General features: G+C 40.1%; 1 protein-coding gene across 2 annotated transcripts; it reads left to right on the forward strand.

Annotated features, from left to right (window-relative positions):
- The first annotated feature begins 824 nt into the window (after positions 1–824).
- Positions 825–20,188, forward strand: LOC109978640 (basement membrane-specific heparan sulfate proteoglycan core protein). 2 transcript variants are annotated; one of them, XM_065960020.1, is made up of 16 exons: positions 825–1,004; positions 6,187–6,543; positions 6,680–6,901; positions 7,024–7,338; positions 8,019–8,237; positions 8,364–8,678; positions 9,359–9,577; positions 9,700–10,014; positions 11,049–11,276; positions 11,898–12,167; positions 13,947–14,207; positions 15,291–15,551; positions 16,797–16,881; positions 16,979–17,024; positions 17,176–17,429; positions 18,486–20,188. In XM_065960020.1, the coding sequence occupies exons 1-16, from the start codon at positions 950–952 to the stop codon at positions 18,556–18,558; spliced, it is 3,495 nt and encodes a 1,164-aa protein (XP_065816092.1). In that variant the 5' UTR covers positions 825–949; the 3' UTR covers positions 18,559–20,188. The 2 variants fall into 2 exon arrangements, with proteins under 2 accessions (XP_065816092.1, XP_065816087.1); XM_065960015.1 differs by having other exon boundaries at positions 826–1,004; positions 16,976–17,024.
- The last annotated feature ends 178 nt before the right edge of the window (positions 20,189–20,366 follow it).

The following is a 20,366-nucleotide window of genomic DNA, read 5'->3' on the forward strand; positions in this document are numbered from 1 at the left end:
AGAATCCGTGATGCAGGGAAACGTTGAGAGAAAGAGTCTTCTCTGTGCTCTCTGCAGAATGAGCACACACAAAATGATCAATGTCTGTAAAAACAGGAAGAGACATGTTTGGCTCTTTTTTTTTTCTCATTTTACTCTCTGTGGAAAGAAACTGTTTCTCAGTCTTGTTTGTTTTGATTGTCCTGTATCTCCTTTCAGAGGGGAGGTGTGAGAAGAGACATTGTCCAGGGTGGGTGGGGTCTTCTACCCTTGGAGCCGGCTGGTTTATACGTCACTGAAGGCTGGTAGTTTAGCCTCGATCACACGCTCTGCCGCCCTCACCACCAGCTGTAGGTCCTTCCTGTCCTCTGCTGTGCAGATGCTGAACTACACAGTGCAGCAGGAGGCTTCAGTTTATCAGCAGGGGTTGAGGGAGGTGAGCCTGTCTCAGCTTTCTGAGGAACTGGAGTCGGACATCATATATGCAGTTCTACTTATTCCAGAGTCCTTAAACATGAAGTGCAGAGCACATATGATGCATTATGTCTTCATTTATGACCCAGTTGTTGACCTAGATTGGATCTGACTTCTAGATTCATTTTGAGGTTTTATTTCCCTGAAAGAGACTTTACCAAGTCCACAAGAGAGACTCCCTGCCATTTCCAAAAACTGAATTTTTAAGAAGCTACTGCATCATTTGCATAAAAACAGTGAGAATCATTTCTTCATTTCATCTCAGGCGTTTACTGTATGTTGTGTGCTCATGCATAATAATTATAAAAAGAGGAAGAAAGCCGGCGTGGCTCTTCATCTGTTCAACACAAGTTCACTCACCACATATTTAAAAATGCGTCTTGAAAGACCACATCCTCATTTTAAGAAGAAGCCATTTTTATAGTGACGACCTCACACCAGTGTGTCTCATGGATGTGATGAACCTGTTGATTTAACAGAGACAAGAGGAGCAGCTATGAGTTTAACAGCAGCAGCGAGTGGATTTATCGTCTTCCTTCTCTCTGTGCCAGGTAACTTACTTCCACATTTATACTTCAAGGCAAAGAGCAGACTTTAGAAAGTCAGAGGAGATGTCATTTTAAGTTAAATACAAAAGTTTTCATCGGTGACGAGTTACGACATCAGAAATGTGCTTCTCTTCCTGTAATTCTAAGTGTTTACAGGAAGTTCAGCAGACTGTGTTTGAACGCTTATAACCTTCCTTTATAAACTTCAGAGATCATGCTCTAACTGAGCTGGAAGAGTTGTGTTGTGTTGGGTTTTGTATGAATGATCTGCAGTCCTCCAAACTGAACGTTAGCATGTGTTTGTGTGCATTCGTGTATTTAGAGGCTGTTTACTCTGTGACAGGAAATACAACATAAATATATCACATATGAGGTCTTTTTTTCTGAGCAGGATTTTAAAGGTGATTGAGAAAGATTATAGCAGCACTAATGTAAAAATATTCCTGTACTGATAGAAGCAATAGAGAATTATCAGCAGATGCACACCTTCTACCAGCTCTGCAGACCATTTTATGCCTTTCAGCTCATTGTTTTGGCTCTTTTGGTACACTTCAGGTACAAAGTACACAAAAAAACTTTAATGTAAAGAAACTAATATTTGCGGTAACCAGTGTTAATCTCGTTAACAATATAAATGACGAAAATATTCATTGACAAAGGTCTTTTTAAATTAGTCAACTATGACGATGACGAGCCGAAACTCCGCTATTTGACGATTTGATAAATAATATTACTTTATCATCGAATTGACGAAAATGTGATGAAACAAAAACTACATTACAAGTGACGATTATCCCGTACCCCCTCAGCTGTTCTAAAATCATTGTAAACCATAGCATACTCTGTGAAGCCCCGCCCCCTGCAGCTTCTGATAATAAAAATAAAAGCTAGCGTCTGATTTTGTTGACTAAAATATCTTCTATTTTCATCAACTAAAATGATGTGCAATTTTAGTCAGTGACTAATTGACTAAATTAAATCAATAACAAATGACTAATATCTGACTGAATATAAAGGACATTTTTGTCAGGAGACTATGACTAAATTAAAAAATGGTGTGAAGATTAACACTGGCGGTAACTACTAACGAACGAGTTACTTTCCAGATTCAATAACGCCGTTACAGTTACTGACAGTTAAAAGAACTTGTTACTTTATGTGAAACAGCCGACAACGAGCAGGCGAGGTTACGCTGACGTCAGCACAGCGGCATCCTGGGAGAAAGAACGTTGTGCGCTGTGATCCAACGTTACCGTGTTATATTCTAAGTTTGTTCAAAGTTGATTTTTTTTAAATGACAGCACTACTCCAGACAAACAGCCAACCTGACTTAAAACACTGACTGGTCCACGACCTGCAAGCCGGACTAGTAGACTGACAGACAGGTATGTTGTTGACAACGGGCTTCATATATAGGGGCGTGTCCAGACTTTTCTGACTCGTGTGGCCGGCCTGGGACCCCGGGTACTCCGGCTTCCTCCCACAGTCCAAAGAAATGCTCGTCAGGTTAACTGGTGACTCTAAATTGCATGTAGGTGTGAATGTGAGAGTGGCTGGTTGTCTGTCTCTATATGTCAGCCCTGTGATTGACTGTTGACCAGTCCAAGGTGTACCCCACCTCTCGCTCAATGACAGATGGGATTGGCTCCAGCCCCCTGCAACCCCTAACGGGAAAAGTGGTACAGATAATGGATGGATGGATTGGAGCGCACAAATCACTTGAGGCAAATTTATTTAGATGCAAAGGAAAAATGTTTGACGTTGAGTCGACATTGAGGAAGACACATTGCTCCAGTAGTTTCTTTGGATGCTGTTCAAGAGATGGAGTCGACTGAATAATGTTTTTTGGACGTCTAAGATCCTTCTCTGAGAGCACCGACCTCCATTTGTGGCTGAAGCAAAAGTTTCCTTCTTATTTAATACATATTGTTGAGACTGATTTCGACTCCTTTTTGTTATTGGTCGCTGATTACGAGGTGGTGCCCCAAAAGTAATTGATACATTTGTTTCTAGATATTCATTTTTAATAATCATGATTATTATTATTAATAATATATTGTTAATAACCAAACTGCAACATCAGTTTGAAAAGTTTGAAAATGCTGTCTCTCTCTTTATTATCTACCCATCACAGTTTTTGCTCACACCTCATTTCTCAGCAGATTCCATTCACACTCTGCTGTCGCCGCATCACGGACAGGAAACAACTCAGCAGAGCAGACAGTTTAGTTCTCATGTACTCCACTCTTCTAATATTTATTTATTTTACCTCCTGGTCACACAAAACAGTTTTAAACACAAATGTTCTCGACACTGAGACCCCTGGCTGCACCCTCTATATCATGTCTTTATCGTCTTTAATAGAGATCAGGTGTACGTCTTCAACTGTTGCTCCGCCTCTTTTCCCTTTTGCAGTAACCTCTATTAATAACAGATATCTGTATATTAATGCAGAGTCTGTACATGCATGACCATTTGGATATATGAAGTGTTCTGCTGTCTGGTTGGTGGTTGAGTAGTATTGACAAATGATGTTTGAACAGTCTAAGATTGTGTTCACACCTTGCATTGTCATCCCTGGGTGATCTTATAACAAGTGGACAATACCTTAGTACAGGTGTTCAAACTTTGCATGGACAGAATCTGTTGTTCTCCCAGGTTTTAAGTTGAGTGGGCGGTCCTAAATGCTGCAGTGGACGCATGAGTGTTTACACTATCAATCCAATGTGAACAAATGCATGCCACACCACGTCTGTATGTGGTCCGAGCTGTCAGAACTCAGCCCATCCTCAGGAGGCATTGGGGCGCGTTCACACCGAGCATTAAGGCTATCCACTTGTCATCAGATCACCAAAGACGGATATTAATGAAATGTGTGAAGAGCCTCTTTGGGCGTTTTCACATCTAGCCTGTTTGGTTCAGTTAAAGATATCTTGAGTCTGTAGCAAGTTTGTGCTGGTGTGAAAGCTGTCAATCAAACCCTGGTGCAGACCAAACAATCATATCCGGGTCGCTCGAAAAGGGGGGTACACTTATTTTTTGTGCTGTTTGTAGGAAAACAGGAAAAAATCTTCTTTTTTTATTAAATCAGCTACATTAGCCGTTAGCTCAGTGAATTATGGGTAGGATTGTTAGCCTTTAACGAGCACAACAGCAGCATGAAGAATCAGGGACAGTCATGTACTTGAGGACGTGCAGATTCTCATAGAGATTGGGTCAGAAGACTTTAAAAGCTCACAACTTTCGACAACAAATAAGAACATTGAAATCTACTCACTCTTTAGTCAGTGGCTCAGTGAAAAGGGGTTTCTGAGGTCTGCAAAAAAAACTATATAGAAAGCAATGACCAGAGCCAACGTAATATTTGTAAATCACGTAGTTGTCTGTCTATTTTGAAATTGTAAAGTTTCTTCAGAGCAGCCACAGCCAGGAAGGAGTAGTAGGACTAGTCTTTGTTTACTTCCTGGATTTCTCCATCAAAAATTTTGACTTAGAGATCGTATTCCTCGCAAATCAAACATATCGGTCCGCTTGTAAATGTCCACATGTGAACACAGAACAAACCTGATGTATTTATGTGACAATGGAACAAACTGGTCCACGATTCAGACCAGAGCAAACGAACTCTAGGGGCCTGATTTACTAAAGGTTTGTGTGTCTTAAAACGTGTGCAAACTTGATACCACCAGCAAAAAAAGTATTATCTGATCTACTAACGGCGCGCAGTGAGGATTGAATCTTTCATATGAACAAAACACGCATTGTCCATTTAGTACGTTTGCCTTAATTAATATTCAATATGGGGCGTTTCTGTCCTAGAAAGGAGAAAATGTAAACAAGTTAAGTTAGTACACGCATTGTGATTTACCAAGCAGACAAAAACTGAGGTGATTGTGACGGTGTCTGAATTTAACACCTTGTGTTTACATGTTTCAAATAGCATGCATTTATTTTTTAATTTGATTCAATATTCGAAATGTTAAGGAAGAGAAACACCGTGATTAAACTACAGGCTGTTGTTGCCAAAGAAAACTGAACATCCACAGCCTCTGCATTCTATAGAATTTCAACATTGATATTTATGTCTTCCTATTTCCCTCTTTTCGCCAACATTATATTTTAAACTTGGATTTTCCTTTTTCTCGGGCTGCGCGTCTCTTCCCCAGCTCGCCCCTTCGGTGCGCTCCTCTCCATAATGCACTCGTCTCCTCCCTCTAAAGCTGCTGCTACTCTGTATGACGCTTGGATTGGGGTACCTACCCACTGTTTGTACCCCCGTCTTCGATACCTCTCTCCAGGGCATTTATGTCCGATCAGACACAGCGCTGACCAGCTGTCTGGTGCGAGTGTAGAGCACACGGTCCACAGAGGACACAGCTCACACCTCCTGCGCAATGTATGACACTTCATTCTTAAGATCAAGGGAAGAAAAGAGAGGCCCTGTTTAATGCAGAGGTTTTCTTATAACCAAAATCTTCTTTGTAATATTCAGATTTATCTCTTATAACTCAAAAATACTGTACGTTCATTGACCTCTTCCACTGATACCTATTTTGCGCTTGCAGTCGTCCTGCTTTCCGTCCAAACTCTCCGTGACGTAAACCAGTAGAACACGCAAAAGCCTAACTTAAATAGTACCGCCTGCACAAGGTTTGCACCTGGTGTCGTTCACGCAAATCTTCTTAGTAGATCACCCGCAAATCGCCCACTAACCACACGTGCAAATTTTTGGAGTAAACACGCAATTTAGTACTCTTTACTTGGGAGCTTAGTAAATCTGGCCCTAGGTGTGAAAACATTTGGCTCCAATAAGTAGAACAGTCGATGTGGAGAGAAAAGACAAGGAACAGAACGGTCAAGATGTGATCTTCTGCTGTCATTAAACATCAAGAAGTATGCTTTTTCACAATAAGTATTTTTGCTGAAGTGAGGACAACAATCTGATCATAGATGTCGTCTCTGAACTCTTCATACTTATGACTTTAATTATTAAACAGACTGTAAATAGTAACTTCTGCACAAAGAGACTTGACCTTTTCTACTTTATTAGGATAGCTGCTAGCTTTGTCTCACTCTGACATCAGGTGTAGTCGTACTAGTTGAAGCACCTCCACTATGAATGAAGGTTTGACTCATGATGCTGCTCTTACTGTAACTGTGGTTCTTGATGTGCTCTATTTTACAGTGATTCAGGGTCAGGCTGGCTGGGGAGTGACTTACTCCTCTACTGAAGTCTGTGCCTTAAGAGGATCAACAGTCGTACTAAGGTGCACCTACAGCTACCCATCGCGATTCAAATATCAGTCTATTACAGTTCAGAAGTCCTTCTGGTTTACTGAAGTCCAGGATGGAGAACCTGTAGATCTGCAAACAGACTCACAGTACACAGGTCGTGTGACCTACAGCTCTAAATCGAAGGACTCCACTCTGACAATCACAAATGTGGGAAATAGTGACTCAGCTGTTTACAAGTTCAGGTTCATAACAACCCATCAAGATGGAAAATATATTGGTGATCCCGGAGTCACTTTGTCCCTCACAGGTAATGTTTTCATTCATTTGTTGATTATTTTAAAAACAATAAAACAACAATATCAATGTCTTCTTTTATATTTGTGCATATGAATATAGACAGTGTTGTCTTAAATTTCCTCTCTGTTCTCTCTCCACACAACCAGATCTTCATGTGAAGGTGGGCACATCTAGATATTCTTCTTCTTGGGCAGATCTGACGTGTGTCAGCAGTTGTACTCTCCCTCCTCATTCCTCCTACATTTGGTTCAAGAATGGAGAGAAAATCCCCAGAAAAACATCCTTGACTTACTCAGACTACTTTGAATATGCAGACAGCTATTCCTGTGCTTTACAGGAACACCAGGATTTCCCCTCTCCTCCAGTGTGTGAGTTAACTTCACAATCTGCTTCGAACAAAACAACATCTGGTGGTGGAGACGTGTAACTACTTGTTTTTTTCCTCTTGTGAGTTTTTACTCTGTTTTAAATTACTTGTTTAATTTTCCAGGTGTTCGTGGTGAAACCTGTAACAGAGTGAAGTACGATGTCAGAACCATCTGTGCACCCAAAGGCTCATCAGTGGACATTTATTGTACTTACAACGGTCATGAAGCGGTCACTTCAAAGTTCTGGTTCAGTCCTGAACATAGTCAGCATTGGTATCAGTCAAATCGTGTTCAGGTCTCTGAAAGAGAGAGTGGACGCTCCACTCTGAGAATCTCTGACCTGAGAGAGAGCGATTCAGCCCAGCATCGTTTCAAATTTATAACAAGAAGCTTTGAATGGAGGAGCAGTTTACCTGGAACAACTCTGACTGTCACAGGTACTAATGAACGCAGAGCCATGGAGACACACAAACACAGAACCTGAACTCATCACTATCAGTTTGTACTCACTGTTTTATATGAACAAACAGGTCATGCTTGTGTGTTAATGATAAGAGAGCCTTTGTGATGAATGTCACCACTCAGCGTCTTTTACTTTAGAGCAGTGGTTCTCAACTGGTGGGTCGGGACCACAAAGTGGGTCGCAGAGCCGTTTTCAGTGGGTTGTGAATTTGTGTTTGGAAACATAAAGTGTGCCAAAAAGTCTATGAGTGCTTTAAACCTGTTTTGTACCATCTGAGGTCCAAACTGCACAACATTTAAATACATCTCATTGGTTGACAAATATCAGATAATTTGGTTTACACTTCCTCATAGTTGATAGTCGGTCCTGAGGCGAGACCAGTTGAGAACCAACGATTTAGAGCAATCCAACTTTTTAGCAGCTTCTCTGAGTTTTTTAGTTTCAAATCTTTGAACTCTTCAGATAGAAGCTTTTGTCCTTTACTTTTCTTTCTTTGGAAAACAATTTTTATTTGAAGAGCCCTAATTCTTAACAAACGTTACCTAAAGACAATCTGAAGAAGGGAAGCTTGTTTAGGCTCGGTTTTACACCAAGCTGTAAAGTATTGACAGTGTTGTCTTAAATTTCCTCTCTGTTCTCTCTCCACACATCCAGATCTTCATGTGAAGGTGGACACATCTAGATATTCTTTTTCTTCTTCTCGGGCAGATCTGACGTGTGTCAGCAGTTGTACTCATTCCTCCTACATTTGGTTCAAGAATGGAGAGAAAATCCCCAGAAAAACATCCTCGAGTTACTCAGACTACTTTAATAATGCAGACAGCTATTCCTGTGCTTTACAGGAACACCAGGATTTCCCCTCTCCTCCAGTGTGTGAGTTAACTTCACAATCTGCTTCGAACAAAACAACATCTGGTGGAGGAGACGTGTAACTACTTGTTTTTTTTCTCTTGTGAATACTCACCTACTCTGTTTTAAATTACTTGTTTAATTTTCCAGGTGTTCATGATGAAACCTGTAACAGAGTGAAATACGATGTCAGAACCATCTGTGCACCCAAAGGCTCATCAGTGGACATTTATTGTACTTACAACGGTCATGAAGCGGTCACTTCAAAGTTCTGGTTCAGTCCTGAACATAGTCAGCATTGGTATCAGTCAAATCGTGTTCAGGTCTCTGAAAGAGAGAGAGGACGCTCCACTCTGAGAATCTCTGACCTGAGAGAGAGCGATTCAGCCCAGCATCGTTTCAACTTTACAACAAGAAGCTTTGAATGGAGGAGCAGTTTACCTGGAACAACTCTGACTGTCACAGGTACTAATGAACGCAGAGCCATGGAGACACACAAACACAGAACCTGAACTCATCACTATCAGTTTGTACTCACTGTTTTATATGAACAAACAGGTCATGCTTGTGTGTTAATGATAAGAGAGCCTTTGTGATGAATGTCACCACTCAGCGTCTTTTACTTTAGAGCAGAGGTTCTCAACTGGTGGGTCGGGACCACAAAGTGGGTCGCAGAGCCGTTTTCAGTGGGTTGTGAATTTGTGTTTGGAAACATAAAGTGTGCCAAAAAGTCTATGAGTGCTTCAAACATGTTTTGTACCATCTGAGGTCCAAACTGCACAACATTTAAATACATCTCATTGGTTGACAAATATCAGGTAATTTGGTTTACACTTCCTCATAGTTGATATTCGGTCCTGAGGCGAGACCAGTTGAGAACCAACGATTTAGAGCAATCCAACTTTTTAGCAGCTTCTCTGAGTTTTTTAGTTTTAAATCTTTGAACTCTTCAGGTAGAAGCTTTTGTCCTTTTTTTTTCTTTCTTTGGAAAACAATTTTTATTTGAAGAGCCCTAATTCTTAACAAACGTTACCTAAAGACAATCTGAAGAAGGGAAGCTTGTTTAGGCTCGGTTTTACACCAAGCTGTAAAGTATTGACAGTGTTGTCTTAAATTTCCTCTCTGTTCTCTCTCCACACATCCAGATCTTCATGTGAAGGTGGACACATCTAGATATTCTTTTTCTTCTTCTCGGGCAGATCTGACGTGTGTCAGCAGTTGTACTCATTCCTCCTACATTTGGTTCAAGAATGGAGAGAAAATCCCCAGAAAAACATCCTCGACTTACTCAGACTACTTTGAATATGCAGACAGCTATTCCTGTGCTTTAGAGGAACACCAGGATTTCCCCTCTCCTCCAGTGTGTGAGTTAACTTCACAATCTGCTTCGAACAAAACAACATCTGGTGGTGGAGACGTGTAACTACTTGTTTTTTTCCTCTTGTGAGTTTTTACTCTGTTTTAAATTACTTGTTTAATTTTCCAGGTGTTCATGATGAAACCTGTAACAGAGTGAAGTACGATGTCAGAACCATCTGTGCACCCAAAGGCTCATCAGTGGACATTTATTGTACTTACAACGGTCATGAAGCGGTCACTTCAAAGTTCTGGTTCAGTCCTGAACATAGTCAGCATTGGTATCAGTCAAATCGTGTTCAGGTCTCTGAAAGAGAGAGAGGACGCTCCACTCTGAGAATCTCTGACCTGAGAGAGAGCGATTCAGCCCAGCATCGTTTCAAATTTACAACAAGAAGCTTTGAATGGAGGAGCAGTTTACCTGGAACAACTCTGACTGTCACAGGTACTAATGAACGCAGAGCCATGGAGACACACAAACACAGAACCTGAACTCATCACTATCAGTTTGTACTCACTGTTTTATATGAACAAACAGGTCATGCTTGTGTGTTAATGATAAGAGAGTCTTTGTGATAAATGTCACCACTCAGCGTCTTTTACTTTAGAGCAGAGGTTCTCAACTGGTGGGTCGGGACCACAAAGTGGGTCGCAGAGCCGTTTTCAGTGGGTTGTGAATTTGTGTTTGGAAACATAAAGTGTGCCAAAAAGTCTATGAGTGCTTTAAACATGTTTTGTACCATCTGAGGTCCAAACTGCACAACATTTAAATACATCTCATTGGTTGACAAATATCAGATAATTTGGTTTACACTTCCTCATAGTTGATAGTCGGTCCTGAGGTGAGACCAGTTGAGAACCAACGATTTAGAGCAATCCAACTTTTTAGCAGCTTCTCTGAGTTTTTTAGTTTCAAATCTTTGAACTCTTCAGGTAGAAGCTTTTGTCCTTTTCTTTTCTTTGGAAACCAATTTTTATTTGAAGAGCCCTAATTCTTAACAAACGTTACCTAAAGACAATCTGAAGAGGGGAAGCTTGTTTAGGCTCGGTTTTACACCAAGCTGTAAAGTATGTCAGACAGAAATGATCATAATACTCTTGCTGTTGTTTATGTTCTTCTGTGTTTGGTTTAGTTTGCTTTGTTCTTGCCTTTGTTGTTTGTCACAGTACTTTTAAACCTGTGTTTTTAAAGGTGCTATATAAATAAAGTTATTATTATTATTATTATTATTATTATTATCATTATTATTATAGAAAAGACGCCTAATTTGTGTGCGCTGACTGAGTCAGACCAAAAAAAGGCATTTTAATCCAAGTTCTCTGTTGGAGCTTTTGTCAGAATAAAGGCTGTGTGGTCACAGACTCTTAGTTTTCTTGCTTTGACTTCTAGATATTGTGGAAGTTCAAATGATGTGCATCTAAATCTAATCTCTCTCTTTTTAGAACAGAGACAATTCACTTTTTTTCCTCCATATCCAGCGTTACAGGTTCAGGTTAAAAGGATAAGAGCCGATCAGCATTCCATTGAGGTGGAGATGACGTGTCACAGCAACTGCAGTGAAGTCGGTCGTCTCTCATACGTCTGGTTCAGCAACAAACAGAAAATAACCAGAGCTGTGACTTCTACCTATAAAGGCTCGTTTTCTCTTGAGGATGAAATCTCCTGTGCCTTAAACGGACATGATCGATTCCCCTCTCCTTCAGTGTGTGAGTAAACTTGACTAAATCACAAAACACACTTAAAGACTAACGCCACAGCACACTTACACTTTAAGTTCCCTTAAAACCCTGCTGGAATCTTATAGATTTAAAAGTCCAATGTGTAAAATATAAAAGCCAGCTCTCTCCAATGTTTAGAATTTGGACTGCAGTACCCATTTTAAACACTAGGTGTCAGAGCTACATACTGCTCCTTTAACTCTGTTTACAAATGAGTAATATTAAACTGCTCGGTAACAGTTTTTAAATGATCACAACAGAGTTAAAACAGAATCTGAGTACAAAAGCAACTAAAGATTAAGCTTCAGTCTCGTGAAGATATCAGTGATGAAGCAAAAGCTAAAACGATTAACACATATTCAATGTTTAAGAAAGAGACTCCTCAAAATAACCTGGAAGCTCACAGCCTTAGTTTGTTATGTATATTGAACAGAGTTGATGACAAGACAAAAAAAGAAGTAAAACTCGAGCTCCATGGTCAGCACTTTACAGTCACTGTGACAGAAAGATGAATCAAAAAGGAACATAAAGACATCTAGATAAAAATGAACATGTATCTATGATCAAATGTTCTTATCTTTGAGTAATGTCTCCTGATGTCTTCCTCAGATGCTCCAAAGCTTCCCTCTGTGTCAGTGAGTCCCTCTGCTGAGATAGTGGAGAACAGTACTGTGACTCTGACCTGTAGCAGTGATGCTAACCCAGCAGCTAATTATACCTGGTACAAGAAGAATGGGAACCCAGACTTTCAACCTCTCAGTAAAGGACCAGAGCTCGTCTTCAGCTCCGTCCAGTCGTCTGACTCTGGAGAGTTTTACTGTGCGGCTGAGAACGATCTGGGGAGGAGAACATCTGAACACTTTATCTCTGATGTGAAATGTGAGTGAAAAATGACAAACAGTTTTTATCTCTCCTGTCTCTATGGGAGAAGATTGTACTCAGCTTTCACGTTAGAAATTCATTCACACTTAGCTTCAATCCACTGAGCTAGAACTGGGGAGTTTTGTCACATAGGCTTACTGTACGTATGTTTCAGACAATCATCAGCTAAAATGTTGCTACACAACGTTATTCAGTTTATGATTTAATTACTCTGTGCTATGGTGGTAGCATACCTCAACATAGAATATTTACTACTAACTTATCTTCTCCAGATGCTCCAAAGCTTCTCTCTGTGTCAGTGAGTCCCTCTGCTGAGATAGTGGAGGGCAGTTCAGTGACTCTGACCTGTAGCAGTGATGCTAGCCCAGCAGCTACTTTTAAATGGTACAAGAAGAACCAATCAGCAGCTCAGGGACGAAAAGGCATTTATTATTTTACATCCATTAGCCCTGAGGACAGAGGGATGTACTACTGCACATCTGAGAATCACTATGGACGGATCAACTCTTCAACTCTATTTGTAGATGTCCAGTGAAAGCGCAAAAGTCAACACTTCATATTTTGTATTCTATTCAGACAAAGTTCCTTCGGCCAATTTTCCTTGGGCTAAAGCTTAAAGCCACATACTAACTCTTAACACATAATTTCTTAATAATGTAGTCGGTAGAGCATCTTGGTACAATGCTCCATGGGAAAATGTAACATTAATTAATTGATTAATGAATTATTAAATTTGAAAATCTTGATGAACTGATGTACATTCTATAATTTGTAAAGTAACAACAGTTAATAGAAAACAAATCCATCAACCCACTGAGGGCTGGATTCTAAATCACCAAAATCAAAATTTTAAAAATTGGCTGATCCGACTTGGGTGAATTTGATCACAGCAGCTCTAATGTGACTCAGGACTGCCTGTATTCCCCACTGCCTGTATTTACTCACAACAAGATCTGGACAAGATCCTCATGAGTCAGCAGATGGTGTCCTTGGAGGTCTCCTCCTAGACCTGGATCAGGGCATCAGTGAGCTCCTGATTCCTAATGTCCCAAAGGTTCTTAGTTGGATTTAGGTCAGGGGAGCAATAGCAGCAGTCAATGGCATCAAGGCCTTCATTATCCAGGAACAGCCTGCTGGCCATATGAGGTCAGGCATTTTCCTGCACCAGGAGGAACACAGGGCAAACTGCACAAGCGCAAGGTCTGACAATTGCTCAGAGGATTTCATCCCGGTACATACCAGCAGTCAGGGTTGGCTGTGAGGGGCTGTCATGTCTACCCAGACCATCACTGACCCACCCCAGATGCTGGGCGATGCTACAGGCAGTATTACATTCATCACAACGTCTCCAGATTCTTTCATGCCTGTCTCCTGTGTTCAATGTGAACCTGCTCAAATCTGTAAAAAGAACGGGCCACCAATGGTGGACCTTGCAATTCTGGTGATATCTCTAAGACGTGCCAATCAAGCTGCATGATGCAGGGCTGTGAGCACAGGTCCCGCCAAAAATTAGAAGATGCATGCGGAAGGAAAAGGACATCAGTGGCCAAGTGAAATGTACAGTTGATTAATAGCCTACATGTCACCTTTATAGATGTAACAATGGCCTTTTGACTCTTGGCAAGATTTCTAAAGGAGGAGGATTACATATTTACAACTTGTGGCATCAAAATGATTCATAATTTGTTTTTACTATTACTTCAAACTAATGGCAGCCAATGCCTTAAAATGATTTGGTTCATAAAGATTCATGAATTGTTCTCTTTTGTCAACCAGATGCTCCAAGGTTTTCCTCTGTGTCAGCGAGTCCCTCTGCTGAGATAGTGGAGGGCAGTTCAGTGACTCTGACCTGTAGCAGTGATGCTAACCCAGCAGCTAATTATACCTGGTACAAGGAGAACCAAACACTGCTTCAAGGACAAGTTGGCATTTATTCTTTCACCTCTATCAGCTCCAAGGACAGCGGGATCTACTTCTGCAGCTCTAACAATAAGTTTGGGCAGAGAAACTCCACAGGATTACATGTAGATGTTCAGTGTAAGTGATTACAATCACATCAACACTGAGCGTACTTTAGTACAGTCAGTCGATTTAAGGTGGTAGAAAAGATGTGCTGTTGTCCAGCTGCATTAACAATTTCATTTCATTTCATATTTGATTTATTTGCTCAATTCAGTGTATGGTTTCAACACCATATATACACAACAAAAAATATTTTCTCATAATGCTGAAACACTGTTCATGAGCAAACAGGAGCAGGAAGAAGAACACTTATAATACCTGCCCCCCCTTTTCCTAATAACACAAGATAGTGTTTAACAGAATATGATGACTAACCTGTTGTTTTCTCTTTCTCTCACAAAACAAAAAATAGATCAAAAATATAGAAACAATCAAATACAATCAGTTAGATTAACTCAATACATTCATAATTTCCCAGAACCTTTTCTTTATACATTCTTTTAAATTGAATGATACTTGAGCAGAGTTTTAAATGATTATAGAGAGAATTTAACTCCATTTACTGAGATACACATTTGTTTTAATGTAGTGCGTGCAAATGGACTTTTAAAATTAAATCTCCGTCTATGATCCTCCTCATTAGATGTAAATACAAACAAATTCTGTACATTTTCTGGTGATGATCTATTTCTAGCTTTAAACATGACTAATAATGTTTTCAAGTGAACTAGATCCTGAAATTTCAACACGTGAGCTTATAAACAGTCTGTTAGTATGTTCTCTAACGTTCACTTTGTTCATAAGTCTGATCGCTCTTTTCTGGAACACAAACAAACAATTGTTTAAACAAGAGTTGTAAATATTCTCAATCCTGTCTTAATAGTACAACCACATGCTTTTAGTAGTTTAAAGAGGTCACTGTATTACCTCCTCATCTATATGCTGGTCACAGGGAGATACTTCCCGAAAGAAAGTACACAGAACAAGCGAATGAGTATTGTGTTCAGTTCTGCACAAATTACCTTCCAAAGTTGAGCCAAATAGACTGCCTGAATTATATACTTCTACTATAAATCTTCCACCATCAGAAACTTAAAACAGAAACCTATTTTTTTCTTTTGCCTTTACTGTTGTGTTATTCTGCATGTTTTCCTCCAGATGCTCCAAAGCTTCCCTCTGTGTCAGTGAGTCCCTCTGCTGAGATAATGGAGGGCAGTTCAATGAATCTGACCTGTAGCAGTGATGCTAACCCAGCAGCTAATTACACCTGGTACAAGGAGGATGAACTCACCATGATAGCGTCAGGACAGATCCTCACTATCAAAGACATTAAGTCTGAACACAGTGGGAATTATTACTGTCAAGCCCACAATAGTAGAGGACTCCGTAACTCCACCTTTCATTCGATTGTTGTTTCAGGTAAGTCGTGCTTTTAACCTGAATTCACATGATTTATGTCCACATTACATTAAAGGCTTAATATGTGATTTTTCACACGTAAATGTAGAAATCAATTATATCCTCTGAAAATAACTCTGTGAGTCATGACTGTCTACAATGGGTGTAACACCTGAGTCCCACTGTCTGTGATGTTTTCAGAGTTTTCAGAGTCCTATCTTCAGTTTGTTTACATCGCCAGGACGGCCGGCTGACTCCTCCCCTCGTGTATAAAAGTTGTTTAATTGAGGGACTAGAGAAAAGAAGAATAACATACTGTACTCACTGCTTAATTGAATGTCACGTAAGCGCTTCTAGATGACGGTCATTTCGGGTAAATTTACATAGATAGATGTAGATGAAGATACGAGCATAATAAAGATCGCTAGCTTTAGCATGCTAACACAACAATGCAGCGCAAGTTGTTTTGGTTTCATGCTGGTGCTCAAGGGCGACATCTGCTGGATCAAAAAAATCGCATATAAGGCCTTTAAACAGCCAGTCTCAATAACAGTACAACCCTGCTTGGTGTCACTGCACATTTTATTCCTGTAAACTTAATCTATCCATCTTAAAGGCTCGGCGACAACTATATTGCAAGATAGATTCCTTTGCCAATCAATATACTGTATGATGCGGTCTGAGTTCACGGTTAGCGAGCTTGTGTTGTATTAAAACTGTTACTGTTATCTCATGGATACACTGCTGTGCTCATAAACAAGACCTTTAAACTATTTAATCCCTTCAAACTGAGCACCAAGATGTTCCCAACCCAAAGGATGCAACCCACCCTTTTGCAGCAGAGTACCCTGTCCACTGACTAGGACATACAGACGTTCAACTTTACAATCTGCTATCATATGGAGCGTTCACACATGCACAAAACTCCTATAAACTTCCTGAAATTTCAGGTGAGCTTCACGTGAGAATGAATATATATATTCCGCGATATCCGTCTCATTTTTCATCTCATGGATACACTGCTGTGCTCATAAACAAGACCTTTAAACTATTTAATTTGTTCCTCTTCAATATGAGAGATAGGAGCTTTGAGCGCAGGAAAATAGCACCATGAACACATTACCCACCACCACCCAAAAGGAGGCAGCAGAGGGAGACCTCCCATGAACTGAGACATAAAGAGCAAGTCGTGCAGTGTCACTGACCCAAACAACATGTAATCCTGTGATCATTTATCAGTTATTGAATGAATTCTCTGTTTCTCAGGTTCAATGAAATCAGTAGCTGCTGGATCAATCACTGCTCTTTTTCTGGTTATCATTTTCCTCATCATCATCTTCCTATACATAAGGTGAGCAGAGGGATTTATCCATGAACAGAGCTTCAGTACAGTCTTTTTACTATTTCATCCATTCTTTTTTTCTTCATATATTTTATGTATCAAGAAGAAAGAGATCCAACAAGCCTGAAGAGAGAACAGACAACGGAGGACAGGTATAAAGACAAGATCAGGTCTCATTGTTCGATGGTTTTTGGCTTTGATAACAAGATGCTTCTAAAATGTTTGCCTGATGAAGTCTTAAAGTCACTCCAAGTGCTTCTTAGAAAACCTTCTTACCCACGTAATGCTATATTTACTCTTCAGCTTCAGGTGGCTTCAGTCGGTGAAAACTCTTCGTCTTCAGCACAAAGAAAACCAGCTGAGGTGCAGGAAGAACTTTGTTATGCCTCTGTGACCTTCTCTAAAAACCAGGAAGATCCTCTCTACTCTAACATTTTGCAAGCCCCGCAAAACAGACCGAGACAAAGACCAAAACAACCCAAGAAGGAGGAGGAGGAAGATTATGAAGATGTGGAATACACGATGGTCAAATTTGAGAGAGCTAGTGCGTCCACAGAGTGAGTCTGTGTTTAAAGTTGTATTTGCTGCACAAGGTTTAAAGGAAGAATGTGCGACTATTTACACATAAACAGTATATCCTGTGTAAATGTGTCTCTGAGTCCTGACTGTCTACAATGAGGGAGAAGCTCGAGTCCCGCTGGCTGTGTTGTTGTCAGAGCCGTGTTTACATGGACGGGACGGCCGGCTCCTCCCCTTGTGTATAAAAGCTGTTTTAGTCAAGAACTAGAGAGAAGAAGAAGAACATACTCACTGATTATTTGAACGTCATGTATGTGTTTTTAGATCACGGTCATGCCGTTTAAATTTACATTCAATGTGAAGCTAACTAAAGAGCGCTAACATTAGCATGCTAACACAACAATGCAGGACACAGGTGATTGCAGCTCAAGAACAATTTAGTACACCGCTTGCGATTGACTCCTTAGTGCAAACGCCAGGTGTGAGGGTTTGGAGGTGTGTCTCTGGAGGAGAGCGGAGGCTTCAGTGTGGTGGAGGTGCTCAAGGGCGACATCTACTGGATCAAAAAGTCACACATTCTTCCTTTAAAGGAGTGATTTGACTGTTGATTTGAAAACAGTGAAATCGATGTCCGTTTTTTTTTTTTTGTGCTTTTGGGTGCCAGCATCATCAGCATGCTGTATTAAGGTCAGATCTCTTTCTCCCACTCTATTATATTTTTTTTCCATATTTCCCTTATTCCTGCTCTGTTAGATGTAGTTGTGTGTGTGTGTGTGTGTGTGTGGACGGATCCTGGAAATGGACAAACTATCGCGATCGTTTTTTGCTTTATTGTGGGGAGTTGGAAAGAATCAGTAGGGGTTCATACAGGGAGCAAAGCAAGCCCAAACAAGCAACTGCACTTTAGAAAACAAGCCCAAAAACCTGCAACTCGCGACTGACGATATTTGCAATCGACTTCACAGAAAAACAAGCCCAAAGTCGTTTATAACAAGCGGACCTGGCAACACTGATCTGTGTGGGGTTTCAACCCATTCTTAACATGATGATGATTTTTAGTTTTTCAGTCTCTAACTATTGTTTTTAATTCACAGGTCAAGAAGTCCGGAGGTTGTGGAGGATCAATCTGCACTGTACAGCACGGTCACTAAGAAACCACGAGTATGACCAAAGCGTTAATGAGTGAGGGTTCTGTTACCTCACAGTGTTGAAGCAAATATTAAAGTACATTTCTCTGGACCGATTCAGTCAATGATTCGATATAAAACACAAAAACAAACATGGTGTCTTCACCTTCCATCATAAACATTTACAAGTTTGCTTTAGGGGACTGTCTTTGCTTGTTTTTTATACCTTGCCGTATTTTACATTTCTATGAAGTCCCTTGCTATGCTTCTTTTAAAAATGCTTAATAAAAGGAATCTACACGTCCAGGATCTGTACTGTTGGGGCCATAATGTATTTATGGTTAAAGATTGCAAAAGAGCCAAACATTAAGACAGAAAAAAATGTGCTGTTACATTATTGTTTAATTGTGCTTATGTTGGTTTTAGCTCATGTTCCCCCCTCACACACACACACACACACACCACCAGTTTAAAAAAAATCAGTGCTCAAGCTGACGTGTTAAACTGCTGATTACAGTCATTTACTTCAAATCACTGGTTATATCTAACAATGTATTAATATGCCCTACTTTTTTTTTCTTATGTAAAAAGTTGTTTAAATGCTGATGTCACAAATCCTTGAGCCTGAGGATTTTTTCACACTTTTCTCACTCCCTGGTTCTCACTTTTGCGTTCTCTTTTTGTTTCTTGACGATGAATATAGGCTACCTACTGCTCTCTGATCCTGGCACGTTTTAATTCATGGTGTCATGTAAACCCATGCGGGCTGGGCATAAAAATGTATGTATGACACAATAAAAAAACTTCAAACTTCCTCAGCCAATACATTCAGATCCCAAGCTGTAAGGGTTTGAAAAGAGTTTTAAATGACTAAGATCTCATGTTGCCTTAAATCTTGTGTTCTGCCTGGTCAATAAGTCATAACCTAAAACAGTCCGACACACTGCCTTGTGAAGATTAAAAAAGCCTTTAATATATCGTCCAAAGCAACAAGTAACTGTTGGATTAAAAACCCCGTTCTGTTTATAGTTCAGTGTGCGCTGTCTTCAGATGTTTCAACTATTTTACTCCACAGGAAAACCACGCTGACATCACTTCCTTACTTAAATAAACTGTCTTTTCATTTTTTTTTAAATGTGTTCCATCTGTGTCTGCGTCACTTCTGTGAAACTCGTATTACACAAGCAGTGAAACTTCCTCTTTTCATGGACTTAACAGAAGTGTCTAAATGTGTTGTCTTATAATACAACCCGATGTGAATGCAAAGAGATCTGACGTAGAAGAAGAGAACTCATGAATCTGATTTTTTTTTGGTAGACACAGTTTGAGTCATGAATCCTGTTTTGCTGCGTTTTGATGAGCTGCTGAACCTCTACAAGCTCTAATGTCTCGTAGGATCTCGTTGGTGTGGGCGGCCTGCTGGATGTCCCTATCCTTCTTCCTGCATCTTATCCCATCTCCCCCTATCCCATTTCTCAAGCTTCACAGTTTTATAACTTTGTTGCTCATGATGATTTAACGTTGGGTTTATTTAACCTTTTTTTTAACAAGTTGAGATCAAGCTCTCTTACACAAGGGGGACCTGGCCAAGATTGCAGCAGCACAGGTCATTATAGATATGATATTTGTTATAAATTGGTGCTATACAAATAAAGATTGATTGATTGACATGTGGTAGGTGAATTAAGTTTATTCCCTTTAAAAACCCTTGAATGCATGTCATTTTAATTTAAGTGTCAGAAACAAACATGGTTTTTTGGATGACAGATGTAGAAAAAGGCAGATTTAGAAAGAGGATCTATCTAAGGTTTTCAATGAGATGCAACTAAAAATAAATGTTCATTAGTT

Source organism: Labrus bergylta, chromosome 1, assembly GCF_963930695.1.
Source record: "Labrus bergylta chromosome 1, fLabBer1.1, whole genome shotgun sequence".
NCBI classification, from domain to species: Eukaryota; Metazoa; Chordata; class Actinopteri; order Labriformes; family Labridae; genus Labrus; species Labrus bergylta.

Coding starts and splice junctions, on each gene's coding strand:
- LOC109978640 (XM_065960015.1), top strand. CDS start 950: ATGAGTTTAACAGCAGCAGCGAGTGGATTTATCGTCTTCCTTCTCTCT. Junction 6,544..6,679: donor AGTCACTTTGTCCCTCACAG/GTAATGTTTTCA, acceptor CCACACAACCAG/ATCTTCATGTGAAGGTGGGC. Junction 6,902..7,023: donor TTTCCCCTCTCCTCCAGTGT/GTGAGTTAACTT, acceptor TTAATTTTCCAG/GTGTTCGTGGTGAAACCTGT.